This window comes from Berghia stephanieae, chromosome 13, assembly GCF_034508935.2.
Source record: "Berghia stephanieae isolate SIO BIC M18660-M18661 chromosome 13, UCSD_Bste_1.3, whole genome shotgun sequence".
Taxonomy (NCBI): domain Eukaryota; kingdom Metazoa; phylum Mollusca; class Gastropoda; order Nudibranchia; family Aeolidiidae; genus Berghia; species Berghia stephanieae.
In genome coordinates this window covers 5,268,812-5,284,907 of record NC_088372.1, presented here as the reverse complement: position 1 = coordinate 5,284,907, position 16,096 = coordinate 5,268,812, and the positions used below count along the sequence as shown (strand labels likewise).

At 34.3% G+C, this 16,096-nt stretch overlaps 1 protein-coding gene across 1 annotated transcript in view; it reads left to right on the top strand.

The window, feature by feature from the left end:
- LOC144958638 (uncharacterized) overlaps positions 1–15,802 on the top strand; it is a 257,198-nt gene extending 241,396 nt beyond the window's left edge. The window contains exons 57-59 of the mRNA XM_078890740.1: positions 4,217–4,717; positions 11,847–11,966; positions 14,888–15,802. Coding sequence (XP_078746866.1) covers positions 4,217–4,717; positions 11,847–11,966; positions 14,888–15,234 — 968 coding nt within the window. The 3' untranslated portion in view covers positions 15,235–15,802. The remainder of the gene's footprint in view (positions 1–4,216; positions 4,718–11,846; positions 11,967–14,887) is intronic.
- Positions 15,803–16,096: the final 294 nt, after the last annotated feature.

Sequence of the window (16,096 nt, the reverse complement as noted above, 5' to 3'; positions counted from 1 at the left end):
TTTTTTGCTCCATAAGTTAGATAAATAAATAGATGAATGGAATTGATAGATAGGAGCGTTTATAAAACAGGTTTCTACGGATTAATCGTGCTCAGGCCATATAATGAAACCATATTTCCATTTCATGCAGTACCAATCGCCTGTTTGGCACCCTTTTTTTTTTTGGTACCAGCACTGTTACAATATCTGTCACTGCCTGTATGTAGCCAGGTACTCATTCAAACCTGAGTCTAATTGTCTGCACTCTGGTTCAAAGGGTGAAATGGTGTGTTTGTTAATCTGTTCATTTAATTCCCCCCCCCCCCCCCAACGAGTGATAAGAATATAATCACCTCCTTTGCATTTAGATTCAGTTGTATATTTCCACATTTGTGATGTTTTTTTTTCCAGTTGAAACATACATTCATTCAATAAACTACTTGACACACATTGCCTCACTAGACTATATCGGCAATAAGTATCCAGTCACAGGTATTATATAGGGTGACTGTTACTCCCAAATGAAAATATTTTATCGATAAGAGAAGCTACATATAGATAGAATGCGCTTGGCTAAGAAGCTCATAACATTGCCATCCAGAAGTATAACGGACCAACACACAAAACTGTGTGTAACCTTGAATGTTTATTGTCTGGTTAATACGGTTTAGTGAGAATTACTCATGAACGCGGATGGCAAAATACAATAACAAAGACTTGAGTGACGTCATCTTCAAACTATCTATATATGACTGTGTTGTTGCCCTGTGGAATATGGCTTTGTTTGTTGACCTTCTTGAAGTGCTCTTGATTCATTGAAGTAAATAATTCTGATCAAGCATCAATCAATATATCGATAACATTTCAAAACTCGGATGAATTTATTTTTAAAAATTATTATTATTATTTTAAATTCTGAAGTTTGCAGGGGGAAAAAAAAAACCCATTCATATGTCATTTGCATGATTGTGAGCTTTTTTTCTCCATGAATTAACAACCATTTATAAATCTCTATAATGTATTCTTCTTTCCAGCATGATACTATTCCATACAATACAATGTCAGACATTTTAACACTCATGTTGTTTCTAAAATTGTCAGTGTTTATATATCGTACAATGTAAATGTTGCTGCTCGAAGCTCGAAGAAATAAATATTAATGTGAAGTTGAATGTAAGCTTCAATTTAATTACAAAAACAGATCAAATGAACGTTTCGGGTTTCCCCTTTATCAACAAAACAGGATGTGCACATCATCTCATTCATCTGTGGTGTTTCATTCATCCTGTTTTGTTGATAAAGGGGAAACCCAAAACGTTCCTTTGATCTGTTTTTGTAATTAAATTGAAGCTTACATTCAACTTCACATTATTATTCATATTTTGTACAAACACAACAAGGATTTTAAAATCGTATTGAAGGGATTTGTACATAAGGAAAGCAATTGCTGCATCGTTTTTGTAAAGACTGCTTTTTTTTTTTTTAATGTTTTTTTGTTTTTTTTTCTCAGCCATTAATGAATGACAAAGGCAACTCTTTAGCTTTTTGGGATTTTGGGGAAATCAATAACAAAGAAAAAACTTCATTGGTCTAAATGCTCTATTTTTATTTATTTTTTTATTATATGGATAAAATTGCTTTCTTTTTTCCTTTGTTACAAAAAGACTGCCTTCCTTTGATGAGCTTTTTGTTAATTGTCAAGATTGAATGATGAAATGGACTTATTCCTCTTCTCCCCGTGAGGAGCATAGGATTTCACAGGTCTGCTTGTCTTTGCATTTATGTTCGTGTCCTCCCATCCATCGAAGGTGAACTGGCTTCTAACGGTCTGAAATAGTATTGTTTCGGATGTTAAATTGTGGAGGTCACTGCTGATTCCTGTATAGAGATATACAAGTGATTTTGCTGCTATTTCATCTCCGAGCCAAGAGTGGTCAGCCAATCCATTTCTTTTCTTCCTGTCGTCTGCAAGTCAAAGCGATCACAAACTATAATCTTTGAAGTAATCATCTTTAGGGTTTGTTTTTTTGTTTTTTTTTGTTTTTGTTTTTTTTTTTTTGCACAGTGCAATGTTATTTTTTTTTTTGTTTTTTGTTTTTTGTTTGTTTGTTTGTTTATTTAGAGATTGCTTGCTTTCTACTCTTTGGGTTTAAATAAAATGGTATTGACATTTTTTTTTCTTTAACTCACTCAACCCTAACACCGACTATATCCGTAGTTTACCCTGGGTTCCTTCTACCCCATGCATATTTAAATACATTTTTCTGAGATAAATTATAGGCGTAGTATCAAAGCCAATGTTTTTAGTTTTTGCATCTTGATGATAGTTGAATAAACCTATGTACATGCTCATTTTTGATACATTTTATTTTTCAATTTTGAAAAGTAGCAAAAATTTCTAGGATTGAGTGAGTAAATAAGGCGAACCACGCCGCATACCACTGACACCAGTAACAAGTCAACAACTGTCTGACCAGTCTAATCCTATTTCAATGTGTGCATGAACTACTTTAACCTCATCTCTTATTTTTTTCAGCAGCTTTCCAAGTGTGTAGCTTCCTAAATCTCTAACACTAACAATATATTTTTATCTCTTCTTTTTATCTCTTCTTTTTTCCCCCCTCCACCCCACACTCTGCCACCACCCACTTCCCTCTTCTTTTTGTTTTCGTTCTCTCATTACCCCTTTTTTTTTTTATTTTCCTATGCTTAAAAAAAAAACTCCTTTTGAAAACAAATAATTCCCTTCTCTCTCTCCCTCTTTCTTTCTCTCTCTCTCTCTCTCTCTCTCTCTCTCTCTCTCTCTCTCTCTCTCTCTCTCTCTCTCTCTCCTCTCTCTCTCTCTCTCTCTCTCTCTCCTCCCTCCCCCTCCCTCTCCCTCTCCATCTCACTCTCCTCTCCCTCCTCTCCCTGTCCCATATTTCACATTCTCTCCTCTGGCTCTCCATTTCAAATTTGCTAACCTTTTCCCTTCTGTTTATTCCAATAATGCTTCTCTCCCTTGACTCATACCTCATTGGATATAATGCTTCTCTCCCTTGACTCATACCTCGTTGGATATAATGCTTCTCTCCCTTGACTCATACCTCGGATATAATGCTTCTCTCCCTTGACTCATACCTCGTTGGATATAATGCTTCTCTCCCCTGACTCATTGCTCGTTGGATCTGTCGTCTGTCAATTTCTAACTCTTGGATTTTATTCCATCTCTTTTTTTTTTTTTTTCAATTCAAAAAATACCACAAAACATATCCATCCCACCTCCCACCCATCACCCATAATAAATAAATTACTTTTCTTGTATGCACTTTCAAACTTTTCCTCCATTAATTTCTATCCCTCGTCTGATTTCCTGTTTCACAAAACACTCCACATCGGGGATAAAATTAAAATCAAAATACGCGATGACCTATTGTTAAATATTTTTTTTCGTTGGGATGAATTAATTCCATAAATCTGGATTATTTTCTTCATTTTTTTTTTTTTTTGCTGCTCTGGTTTTGAAAAAAAAAAAAATTTTAATATGCGTTTTATGCTTTTGATATCAATTGGTTTTTGGGGCTTGTTTGCCATTTGCTTTTCAAACAAAATTTGATGTGTTAAAAACACTTGATTTTGTTTTATTTTGTAATGTGTGATGTTTTTTTTTTTCCTTTTATTCCGCTTCCCTTCGATTTTCTTATTGTCTTTTCGGGATTTTTTTCATATATTTTGTTCATTCTTTGTGCTGTGACTTTCATCCCTTCAAATTTTTTGGGGGAAATTCCATTTGATTGCTTTCCTCTTTCTTTCTATTTTTATTCATGGCCTTTTTTCTTTCTGTCTGGTGTTGATAAATTGTCCTCCTGCATCACGGATTGCCTGTGGTCGAATGTCACTTGATGATGATTGCCTTGTGTTGTGTATTGACTTGAAATCATTCTCTCTCTCTCTCTCTCTCTCTCTCTCTCTCTCTCTCTCTCTCTCTCTCTCTCTCTCTCTCTCTCTCTCCCTCTCTATCTCTCTATCTCTATCTTTCTATTTATCTCTCGCTCTCTCTTTATATTTATCTCTCGCTCTCTCTTTCTCTCTCTCTCTCTCTCCCTCTCTCTCTCTCTCCCTCTCTCTCTCTCTCTTTCTCTTTCTCTGCCTCCTCTCCCTCTCCTCCCTCCCCAACTCTCCTTCCCCCCCTCCCTTTCTTTTCTCCCAATTACCTCCCCTCTACTGATAAAAAAAAAAACAAAAAAAACCCTACCAGCTAAGGGAAGAACTAATATGGACCTTCGTGATACTCTAGGCCTGCCAGACGGAACTCCCAACAACCACACCAGTAGTCCCGGCGGAGGCGGTCATCACTACATCAGACGAGGCAGCGCCGGTGGACGAACTTCCCCATTCCCAACCGGAGTAAGACGACGACAACAACAGCAGCAGCAACAACAACAACAGCAGCAGCATCATCACCAGAACGACACGGGCTACGCATCCTCCAACTCATCAGGTACTGACAATCCCCCCACTTCCCCTACAGGAGGTCTGCTACTGTCACCAATGGCAGCCGCAACACACAACAACAACCACACCGCAACCGCAACCAGCAGCCGGTCGAACCGGTCGCGTAACATTCGTCACCGGTATAGTTTTCACGGAGATCTGTCCCGACCCGATTTTTCCAGAACGTCAGGAGCTATTTCTCCATCCCCACTCGGCTCGGCTAGTTCTAGTTCCTCACTCCAGCAACAGCAGCAGAACACGGGAGGTAGTATCATTGCAACCATAAAAAAAGCCACTATCTCCCTACTATTATTATCACTTTCAGTTTTATTAACCACTGCCATTCTTCTGTGCTTTGGGCACTTCGTGTATTATTCAATTATTTATTCAATCATTTCTCTCTCGAGCCCTCTGCTAATTTATAATTATATTAATTATACTGAATTATATAGCACAACTGTTTTTCTTCCGATATGGCTTCTGTACCATTTATCTTATCTAATCAACAACAACAACAAAAACAAGCCAACGTATTGTCTATATTTAGACCAAATAATCTGGATTTTCAAATAACTAATAACCACAATATATTCTAGAGCACTGTTGCTTTTTCAGTCTTGTCCTGTCTGGCTATTATTTATCTATTATTTACTTTATTCTTGAAAATTCTATAATTTAAGATCACTTCTTTTATTATTTTTATTATTTAAACTATATTGCATTTTCTTTTATTTTCTCTCTCTTTTTGTCAATATTTTATTCACTTATTTAGTTATATGCTTATTGATTTTATTTATTTATTTATTTATTTATTTATTTATTCGTTTCTTTTTTGTTGTTTTTTTTTTTTGGTCTATTAGTTTATCTATTTATCTTATTCTTCTGTTGATTTTTTTTCTCTCTGTTTCTCTTTTATCTATGGTTGATAAAAGTTTGTTTTTAACATTTCCAGCGTCTTATAATCTAAATATCCTTAAGGATTCTAAAAACTCCAGAAAAGAATTGCAAATTCCTGCAATATATTTGAAAAGAATTGGGTTGTATCCAATGTTTTTTTTTCCAGTGCACATAATTATGTTATCAGAAACGGATAATAATAATAATAATAATAATAATAATAATAATAACAATAATAATAATAATAATAATAATAATAATAATAACAACAATAATAATATTAATAATAATAATAATAATAATAATAATAATAATAATAATAATAATAATAATAATAATAATAATAATAATAATAATAACAACAACAACAACAACAACAACAACAACAACAATAATAATAATAATAATAATAATAATAATAATAATAATAATAATAATAATAACAATAATAATAATAATAATAATAATAATAATAATAATATACTTTATTCATCCAAAAAATTGGAAATATTCGATATTTTCACATCGCACAAAATGACTAAATAAATATAAAGAGTAAGAGAGAGACAAACACTAAAAATCGGTAAAACATGTTATCCATTTTAAAGTTGCCAAACCAGTATAAAACATTGTGACAAGTTAGTGACACTCGACTTCTTCTACTTTCCACCTCTTGGTTCCAATTGGGACTCAACAAGGCTAAGTGTGAATATTAAGCTGACAGAGGCTGTAAAAAAAGTAAGGTACTAAATTGAATATAACAGTTTCGAAAGAAAAAGACCAAAAATAACAAACATAGAACGTTTTGGACTCAAAACCCTTCTTCAGCCAATTAAAAAAAAACAATAAAAACATTAATAATAATTAAATTCCAGACAAACGGCAGAGAAGTAATCGGCACGTCTTGCCCACCACTAGTAAAACCATCTTGGAATGTAAACAAATAGACGTGTTCACCACTTGATCACTACGCATGTGTGTGTGTGTGTGTGTGGAATGGAGGGGGATTATCAAACTATGCATAACATTTGGGACTCTAGGGCTGTACCTGTGGCGTGTCAAACGTTTCCAGTTTTGGGCTGTTTACCTCCTCATTTTGAGACCTGTTTCCTATTTGAACCAATTCCCCTTTGTCTTACTTTTTCTTGGGTGCTTTAATAATCGTAATTCTAGAACTTTTTACTATCCCATTTTCTTCCTTTTTACTGGCGCTGATATGACCTTAATGTGTTGCAAGCGCCGTAAAACCCTTAAAAACAAACAAACATCATTTTGAGACAAGGGCAATCCTGCTTTTCATCTTATCGATTGTCTTCCACCCTTTTCTTCTGCCCCCCAAGGATTCTAATCTAAAGCCTATTTCTTCATTCAAGGCTCCATTCACAGATTTATCAAATAAATAACTCCTACCTGTCCTGTCAGAAATTCGCGATTGCAACTTTGACGCGAATTCGCGTTTTTTGCAACTTTTGCCGCTTTTTGCAACCGTCGTGCAACTTTGATGCTTTTTTGCAACATTGGTGCAACTTTTGTGGAAAATCCCACTAAAAAAGGCTATTTTTCTCCAAATCTCATCAAAACATTGTGTACCGGTGCCGGTAACTTAACCCTATTTTCATACTTGGGGGCCATACTTTTGGTGCAACTTCCTTGATTTTCTGGTGCAACTTTGCGCACTTTTCAGTGCAACTTTCTGACAGGACAGTCCTACTCCATCTCCTCTTTCAATACCTCTTTTCCTGGACTCTGGATTTGGCTCTGCGGTTTTGTTTGTTTTTTTTTTTTTTGTTTTGTTTTTTGTTTTTTTGTCACATTTAAGTGACAGCCTTCCTGTTTCCCGTTTATTAACTCACTCAATCCTAGAGATTTTTGCTACTTTTCAAAATTGGAAAAAAATGTATTAAAAATGAGCATGTACATAGATAGTTTTATTCAACTATCATTAACATGCAAAAACTAAAAACATTAAATTTGATACTATGCATTCAATTTGTCTCATAAAAATGTAATGATAAATGCATGGGGTAAAAGTAACCCCAGGTAAACTACGGATATAGTCGGTGTTAGGGTTGAGTGAGTTAACGCAACAACTCGTGTTTTCGAAATTTTAAATTTCAAGTTTATAAAACTTATCTATTCATTTTCCTTTAAAAGGGGAATATGGTTGATAGTTCTTTCGTCCATTTCCTATATTTTTTAGAACTTAACGTTTTTATTCCATTAAAAAATTTCCAATCTCAGATGTCTTTGTAATTTTGTTTTAGCATTTTTTAAGAGATATTACTTTCACCTAGTCGTCAATGATAAATTTTATTTCAGTGTTAGAACAGTTTTTTCTAAGATAGTGTTTTATCTAGTCCTCCTTAGTGATAAATTTTACTTCAGTGTTAGTCGCTGTCTCTTCTTTTTCATACATTTTCATTTAACATTTTTGATTCTAGTCTTAGTTTTTACATTGAATTTTGAATTAATTCGTTGAGGTTGGTGAGAGTCGGCCATTTTTGTTTGAAAATTGTCTGTGGACTACAGCTCTGGATTGGATTTGGATACGAGTTTTCAGGATTGAATATATTATTAGATTATTGTGCGTGTTTGGATACAGAAATAATTTTTGAAATGCAAGCAACATGTGGATCTGTAAGAAAACTAAGAAAAATAAATAATGGAAACTATCTCATAGTCATTGTGTCCGTCTTAGAGTTAAGAGTGTTTACAACATAAATCATGAATCATAAACACACACACTTACACACAGCCCCCCCCCCTCCCCTCCCCTTCCAAACACACACTTACACACAGCCCCCCCCCCCTCCCCTTCCAAACACACACTTACACACATCCACCCCCCGTCAAGATTTTTTAAAACTTAGAATGAAATTCTTCCAATCTCGAAATACTTTTCAAAAACCCTGCTATTTACATCCAACTCAATTCAGAATTTATTCAGTATGGATATAATTTAAGAAACGGTTCCACATATAATGCCAAAAAATAAAAACGACAACAAATTCATTAGTGTTGCGTGAAACTCAAATTTGCTAAGGCTGAAGTTGAAGAGAAATGATGGAAACGGCAATTAAATAGATTCATGCGCTTTGTGTGTTGGAATATACCACGGACCACAAGTTTTTAATTCAGAAAAGTGAGTGGAGCAGGCACTTTATGTTGGTCCCAACAAGAGATGAAGTGAGTAGGAAAGTGCCAGAAGACAACAGAGAATAAAAATTTTTATTCTCTATTGTCTTCTGGCACTTTTCTACTCACTTCATCTCTTGTTGGGACCACAAGTTTGTGACTTAAACACTTACACTACGGGGAAGGGGGTTTCACAGCAAAAATTATTTTGCAATTTACCCTGATATAACCGTTGATCCACAGCTCAAATTCTCTTATTATTTACTCTAGCTTTTACTTTCAGTTAAACCAGATACAAATAATTACTCATTTTATTAAATTTGATGTAAGCTGCTCGTGTTTTTTTATCGCAAGAATTATTTCCTTACGGGTGTGCGATACGAGTGACCCCTCGACAGGTTCAGTAAATTGCTACAGAAAATGACTTAATTCTTATTGTGGTAAAACCTGCAATCGTGGAAAAGTTAATCAGAACCATCAACTTCCCTTACCAATTGTAGTAACTACGGTGATTGCCAGAACTCGGTATTCTGGCTGTAGGACTCCATGGCTGGGATGGGCCCAAATGGCTGGTGATTACGGAATTACTAAGTTAAAACTATTAAATTATTAAAGTATAAAAATGTGGTTTACTTAATTTAGGTCTATGATGAATTGTAGGGATCGGGTGAGAGTAGTGATAGAAGAATGAGAGTGAGAGACGGATCGAGAGATCCCGTAGGCTTTTATATGGATCGGATCGGATCGGGTAAGCCTGGGACGAGGCAGAGCAAAAGTAGGAATGACCATCATTGCTATGGTCACCGTAGCCGTACGTTTGTTTAGTCCCTACACAATGAATGTATATATAGATAGTATGCGCTTGGCTAAGAAGCTCATAACATTGCCATCCGGAAGTATAACGGACCAACACACAAAACTGTGTGTATCCATGAACGTTTATAGTCGGGTTAATACAGTTCAGTGAGCATTATTCATAAACGCGGATGGCAAAAAACAATAACGAAGACCTGAGTGATGTCATCTTCGAACTATATATATAGATTCTATAACCCATTGTTTATTTTGGAGATTCCAACAAGGCAGGCGTGCATTGAATGTGTTATGACATTGTGGATTGCACGCACAATGATGACACACTACACACCATTTACCTCTCAGTCACAAATGATTGTGAATGAATCACGTGTGGATTTTGATAACAAAATAACACATCTCATGACACACACACACACACACACACACACACACACAACTGAATGTATTCTTCACTTCCTGAATTGTGTAAGGCATGACTTACTTCACATACAATGTATTTGAATTGAAAAATGTGCTAATCTGGCGAAAAAAAAATATTAGAAAATTAAAATTAAACATTCATATTTGTTTAATTTATATAGTTTAGGTTTATTAGTCTTGGAATTTTAAGTTTGAAATATTTTTATTTAAGCAACTTTTTTTTCATGAAATGTCCTTTTCTCGCAATACTTTTATGACGAGTCGTGAGAAGAAATTATGGTGAGATGGCTACATTTTCATTGGATTGGGTTCAATATTTTTTTAAAGTCTACAAACGATGAGAGTCGTTTTATTGATCCTTTCTCACTGATTCTGAATTATTCAGAAACAAAAGGTGCTTGAGCTACCTGGGGAAAAAATGATAACACCAAAGAGAATTATGTCATTTTATGCCATGATGATAAATACAGATGGCGCATTGGGCAGAGAGAATTAAATGCCATTAGGATCAGCATGAATGTAAACTTTCAACTTTACTGTGTCAAGTTGAAGAAGAAGAAGAAGAATTAGTACTGTTGAAACCACCTGGAATGGATTGAATAGTCATTGACATTTAACCTTGCCTTTGCTGCAGTCAAGGCAATGAAGGAGTCTGTACAGGGTTAGATAATATTATCTCATTCCCATTGCAGCTCATGCTTGTATTCATCATTTTTATACTTAAATAGATTACCATGGTGATTGATAACAAACAGATTGATTACTTTGAGAGAGAGAAAAAAAAATGGAATGTGTAAAATAGAATGCTGAATTGAAGGAATCTTGTCTCTGCATATATATATATATATAAATATATATATATATATATATATATATATATATATATATATATATATATATAGTACATATAACTTGCAAACACGCCTTGGACTATTGTATAGCAATGACTATCCCGCACAAATCTTTGGGCCTCTTTTTCGCTTACGAAGTGCCCGAATTCGCGTCAAAATATGGGACGAAGCCGTTTCGTACATGCTATTTTAAAAAATTAATTACGACGCTGTTTATCGATGAATATGACTGAAAGTTGGCACACAGTTAGAAAAAAGGTCATTTTAGATTATGTCAAGCGACAAAACTCTTGTGATTACCAGAAGACTGTTAAAAATAGATTTTTACTCTTTGGAGTAAAATATTTCTAAAACTACCGGGCGTGGAGGTTTTGTCGCTGACAAGGTAATACATGAACATTTCTTCTTTTTGGTTGTAAAATTTCATATGAATATGACGAGTACTTTTCCCGTATTTTACAAAACACCATCCTAATTTGCTCTTCAAGTTTCAATTTTTTAATCCACTTATTACGCAAGATACAACCAAAGGTCGAAAAAAAATTCCGAAAAAGCGTCCCATATTTTCGCGTTTTTTTTCCTCTTTGCGGGTCATCCAAATAAATGACACCTTTGAAACTGCATAACTTGTTTATTTATGAATGGATTTTCAAAATTCAAAAACATTTTTACTCAGTGGAGATAGGGCTTTGATTTTAGACAAAAAATTTCCTCAAAAAGAGAAAAAAACATTTTTCATAGTCATTGCTATATTGTAATGAGTGCATGAAGCACGTTGAGGTTTTGTCTTTGTCTGCAACATGATCATGATTATTATTCCCTCACAACCTCTTTTCTTCCTTCCTCCTCTTCCTTCTCTCCCTCCTATATTTCCTTCTCTTCCTCTTCTTCCTCCTCCTCCTCCGCCTCACCATCCTCCTCCTCCTCTTCTTCTTCTATCATTTCTCAATCTCCTCCTCTTCCTTTAAAAAAAAAAGTGTTGAGTTTGTGACTGTTGTATTTGAATAAGATTGAAAACCACTAATTTCCACTGTAATATTTCACTCATTTCACACACAAATTATTAAAACAATATTTCATTACTAACCTATCTTCTTCTTAACTATTTTTGCTTCCCCCCTCCATCCATCTTTTGTGATTTTCTTCACAACTACATCTACAACCAACCACCACCACTACTACCACTACTGCTACCACCACCATCCTCATCACCACCACCTCTCCAATCACCACCATCTATCTTTACCCCCCCTCCACGACCACCATCACCAGGGAGTAACGAATCATCGCTTCGTCGGAGTCGTATAACCTCATCCATGGTCAATCTATCATCCCCTGCTTCCGGGTACCCGTTCTCAACCGGTTCTAATTTATCGAGGAACAATGATTTTGGTATGTTTACAGTAAATCTTTTCTACAGGTATTCATCATAGGTGGGAATTCTACGGCAGACGTTACTTTAAAATGTCATTGAGCATGTATTTATTTACACTTCCAGAGGTCAAATTAACCCCCCCCCCCCCCCCCCAAAATGCTTTCAAATCTGCCTCAAACTCAAACTTTTACTTTAAAATAATTTTTTCAAGAGAGACAACTCTCGCTAGATTCCCCAATGTATTGGCTTGACCTCTGAGTGTATGTTTTCCAATTCCCACCTATGATTTACAGTCATAAACTAAACGGGTAAATTGTCTCTTATCGTCTACATCAACGACTAAACTCAAGGATAATGGCTGTTGATTTATAAATTATGGAAAATACCGACACGGAAATGGTATTTGTTTTGATTTTCAGCATTTAAGAAAAAAAAATTAAAACCATTTTTTTTTTAAACCACAATAATTTCATGAGATAAATTAAACATTAAACTATAAATTTTGGGTCAGAAAATTCTTCCTTCAAATATCAAGCAATTTATTTAAATATTTAAATGACCCTCATCTCGATAAAAAAACTGTCAAATCTGGGATCTTGCATGAAATCCCAGGTTTTGATGTTTTCCCAGAGTACTTACTCGTATTCCTGGTATTCCCAAGAGTACATTTTTTTTTTTTTCACTACTTCACAGTTTAAGAAATGAGCGTTCATGAAAGCAATTAATAAGTGAACAATATCAAATTTAACTCGTTTTATGCTGATCGTGGCGGCATCTTATTTCCAAAAAACGTAGTTTCTATTTTAAAGATGAAGACAAAAATTAGACCTGAACTCAATCTGAAAATGGCAGATTTACCACGAAGAAGCTTTTTTTTTTTTTTAATAGTATATTTTTTTTCAGTCTTGAAACTAATCGTAACCAGCTTTTGTTTAAATTTATTGACAATTTTGACTTAAAAACTTAATTGCGATTTAGCTCTGAAGACATAATCTTAGTAGTTGTAGAATGGATGGGAAGATTTGAGATATTATAATTATCATTATTGGACAAAACACACTGCATTGATATGATTGCAGTATTGCATGCACAAAGTATATAATATATATATACAACAGATGTATTGAAATAGTAATATTATGGTAGTTTGCTTCCGTGAATGAGCTAGTAGGACTAGTAAGCATTCGTCATTTTGTGTTACAAAAAAAAATCTATATATATATATATATAAACCCGTGCAATGATGATATTTCCAAGCGACTTCCTCACCTGAAATGCTGGTGTTCGTTTTCATCCCATTCTACGCACGCATGGCTTGGAAATAGATTCAAACATAGGGCATAACCACAGTATTATTAATCCTTTACTAGCACTGGGATATCAACTTCGTTAATTTTGTGGGTGACTTTGTATTCTAAAGTCGTCCAAATAGTTCTAACAAGAGATGAAGTGAGTAGAAAAGTGCCAGGAGACAATAGAGAATTTTAAAATTTCGCGGCGGTGATGGGGTTTGAACCTGCAACCTGATTGGTACGACAACTCCGCCTGGCCAAATAGTTCTGTCCTGTCACCCCCATGATTTGATTGATCAATTCACCAAATAAATAAATAAAAAAAGACTGCAACTCATTGTCTAGAAACACCCTAAATATTTTGTCTTCTGCTGTAAATCCAGTCACTGGTTTTGGGAAGAAAAAAAAAAATATCTAAATTTCAATTAATCAGAAAACTTTTAAAACTTATCTAAATTTCCTTTATTTTAACATTTACAAAAAGGTATTTCATCTTTTTTTTTCTTTTCCAACAAATTGATGCTTTTTAATAATGTTTTCTTATTGCCCAAGCTTTTTAATACTTTTCAACCTCAATGCAAATTTTTCGTGCTCTTGCTTTAATTAATTAATCATTTACTTGTTTGCATTATTTTTTTTTCAATCTTTGACAAAAACAGCCCAGTAATAATAAAGATATAAATTTTGAATTCTCATGATTATGAAGAGTTGAAATGCTATTGAAGCTTGTTGTGTGTGTCATCCAATAACTGAATGCTTTGTTGATTTGATAATAATAATAATAATAACACTTGTGCCTGCACGTTTGATTTGATTGCACAATAAGCCTTATGGGATCCAAGAACAAGGAATAATTATTTCTGATTTAATCAATCAATAATAATAATAATAATATTTATATGATAATGATTTTAATAATCGGTTGTAAAAATATATTATGATAATAGTAACAATAATAGTAATGATAATGATAATAATAATAATAATAATAATAATAATAATGATAATAATAATAATAATAATAATAATAATAATAATAATAATAATAATAATAATAATAATGATGACAGCAAAAATAATGATGATGATGGTGATCACGATAATGATGCTCATTTCCTTGTAATAAATTTTAGTTTTTTAGGTGGGAAAATTGAAAATAAATGGAAATACATATTTAACACATTTCCGGAGTATTAATTTATTGTTTATGATGTTTGTATCATTCATTGTCTTCCAATTATACCGATATAGAGATTCTTGCTTGCTAACTTTTTTATGGTTTATCTCCCCTCCTCTCCCTCAATTTCCCATCCTTCAACAACGTCACTCCATTTACAACACAAAACGAAAACAAAACAAACAAAAAAATAACTCTGAAACTACATCGAACATCGCACAACCCAACCACTCGTATAAAATGCTACCACTAAATTATTATAAACCACCATCACACTAAATTACATCTGCCACCATAACTTAATACCTTGACACGTGACTACTACCACAATCACACTTATCACCAACTACCACTGCTACACAAATCAACATCCCGAAATCATTAAAACACATCCACCATATCACCGCTTACTCTTACATAAACAAACACAACGTAACCACCACCAACAACCTCACACATACACACACAGGTTCCACAGGTAACCTCAATCGCAGCAAGCGCCTGAGCACCTCCTCCTCCAACATCTCAGGACGCAAGACCCCCACCTCCATCTCCTCATCCACCAGTCGTCGAGCTCACATCTTCACCCCCAGAGCAACCACGCCCACCGTGGCATTTGGATCGACTGTCAGGTCACGACCTACGACCCCAACCGCCACTTCGTCAACACTTTCACCCCACCATTCCACGTCTCACAGGCCCGGCAGTGTAACCCCAACCAAGGGCATTTCATCATCAGCTACACCAGGTTCTGGGGCCCCGACACGACAAAGACGACTTCCATCTACACCAACATCATCTCGAGATTTTCGGTAGTTTTTTTTTTTTTTTCCTTTAAATCATGGAAGAAAACTTTTGCAGTCAATAACATTATTGAGATTTTTTTGGGTGCTTTGTGACACCACTTTAACAACTGGTAACTCTCTCTATCTCCTGTTCTCGTGTATGAACGAATAATCAATTCTGTTCAGTTTTTATACATTCGAACTTGAGAGAATTGAAAAAATAATAAACTACAAACACTGGAGGTTTCCATTGCTATTCCTTTGACAAACGACGAGGTCGCTAAGGAAAGGAAAATAAACTCGAAATGAGTCAAGACTCGATTCAAGTTCGGAACATTTGTCTCTACAAATTTGCAAGTTTAAATATAAGGATAACAGTCAACACAGATGATTTTTTTCTTCTCTGTTTTTTGGAATACCATGCCAGGAATTTCTTGTACCCACGTGGATAAGTAACTTAAATACTAACTGTCCATTTTGTGCTACTTTTTTATCAACTCACTGTTTGCTCTGTGGAGCGATAGTGTCATCGGACACCAATTCTTAGTTAAGAATTTTAAAAAGTTTTTTTAACATTTCACTTTGAAAAAAAAAATAAATGTATTAATTAGGGTTTTGATTATTTACTATCAATTCCATTTTTTAATGTTTGTCGGTGGTTAAAATGAAGTTTTTTAAATCAGTATTTTTTTTAAAGTTTTAAAAAGTAGGAAAAGGTCATGGTGTTTGTAGAGTTATTTTAAATGTCTATTGAGGGACAATGCAATCATTTCCTTTTTTTAAACGATGAAAATTGCAATGAATTCATTCATTCATCAAATGAAATATCTTTTTACAATGACCTCATGTTGACAACTCAATTTTTACATCACACAAATAAAATGCCTTCATTC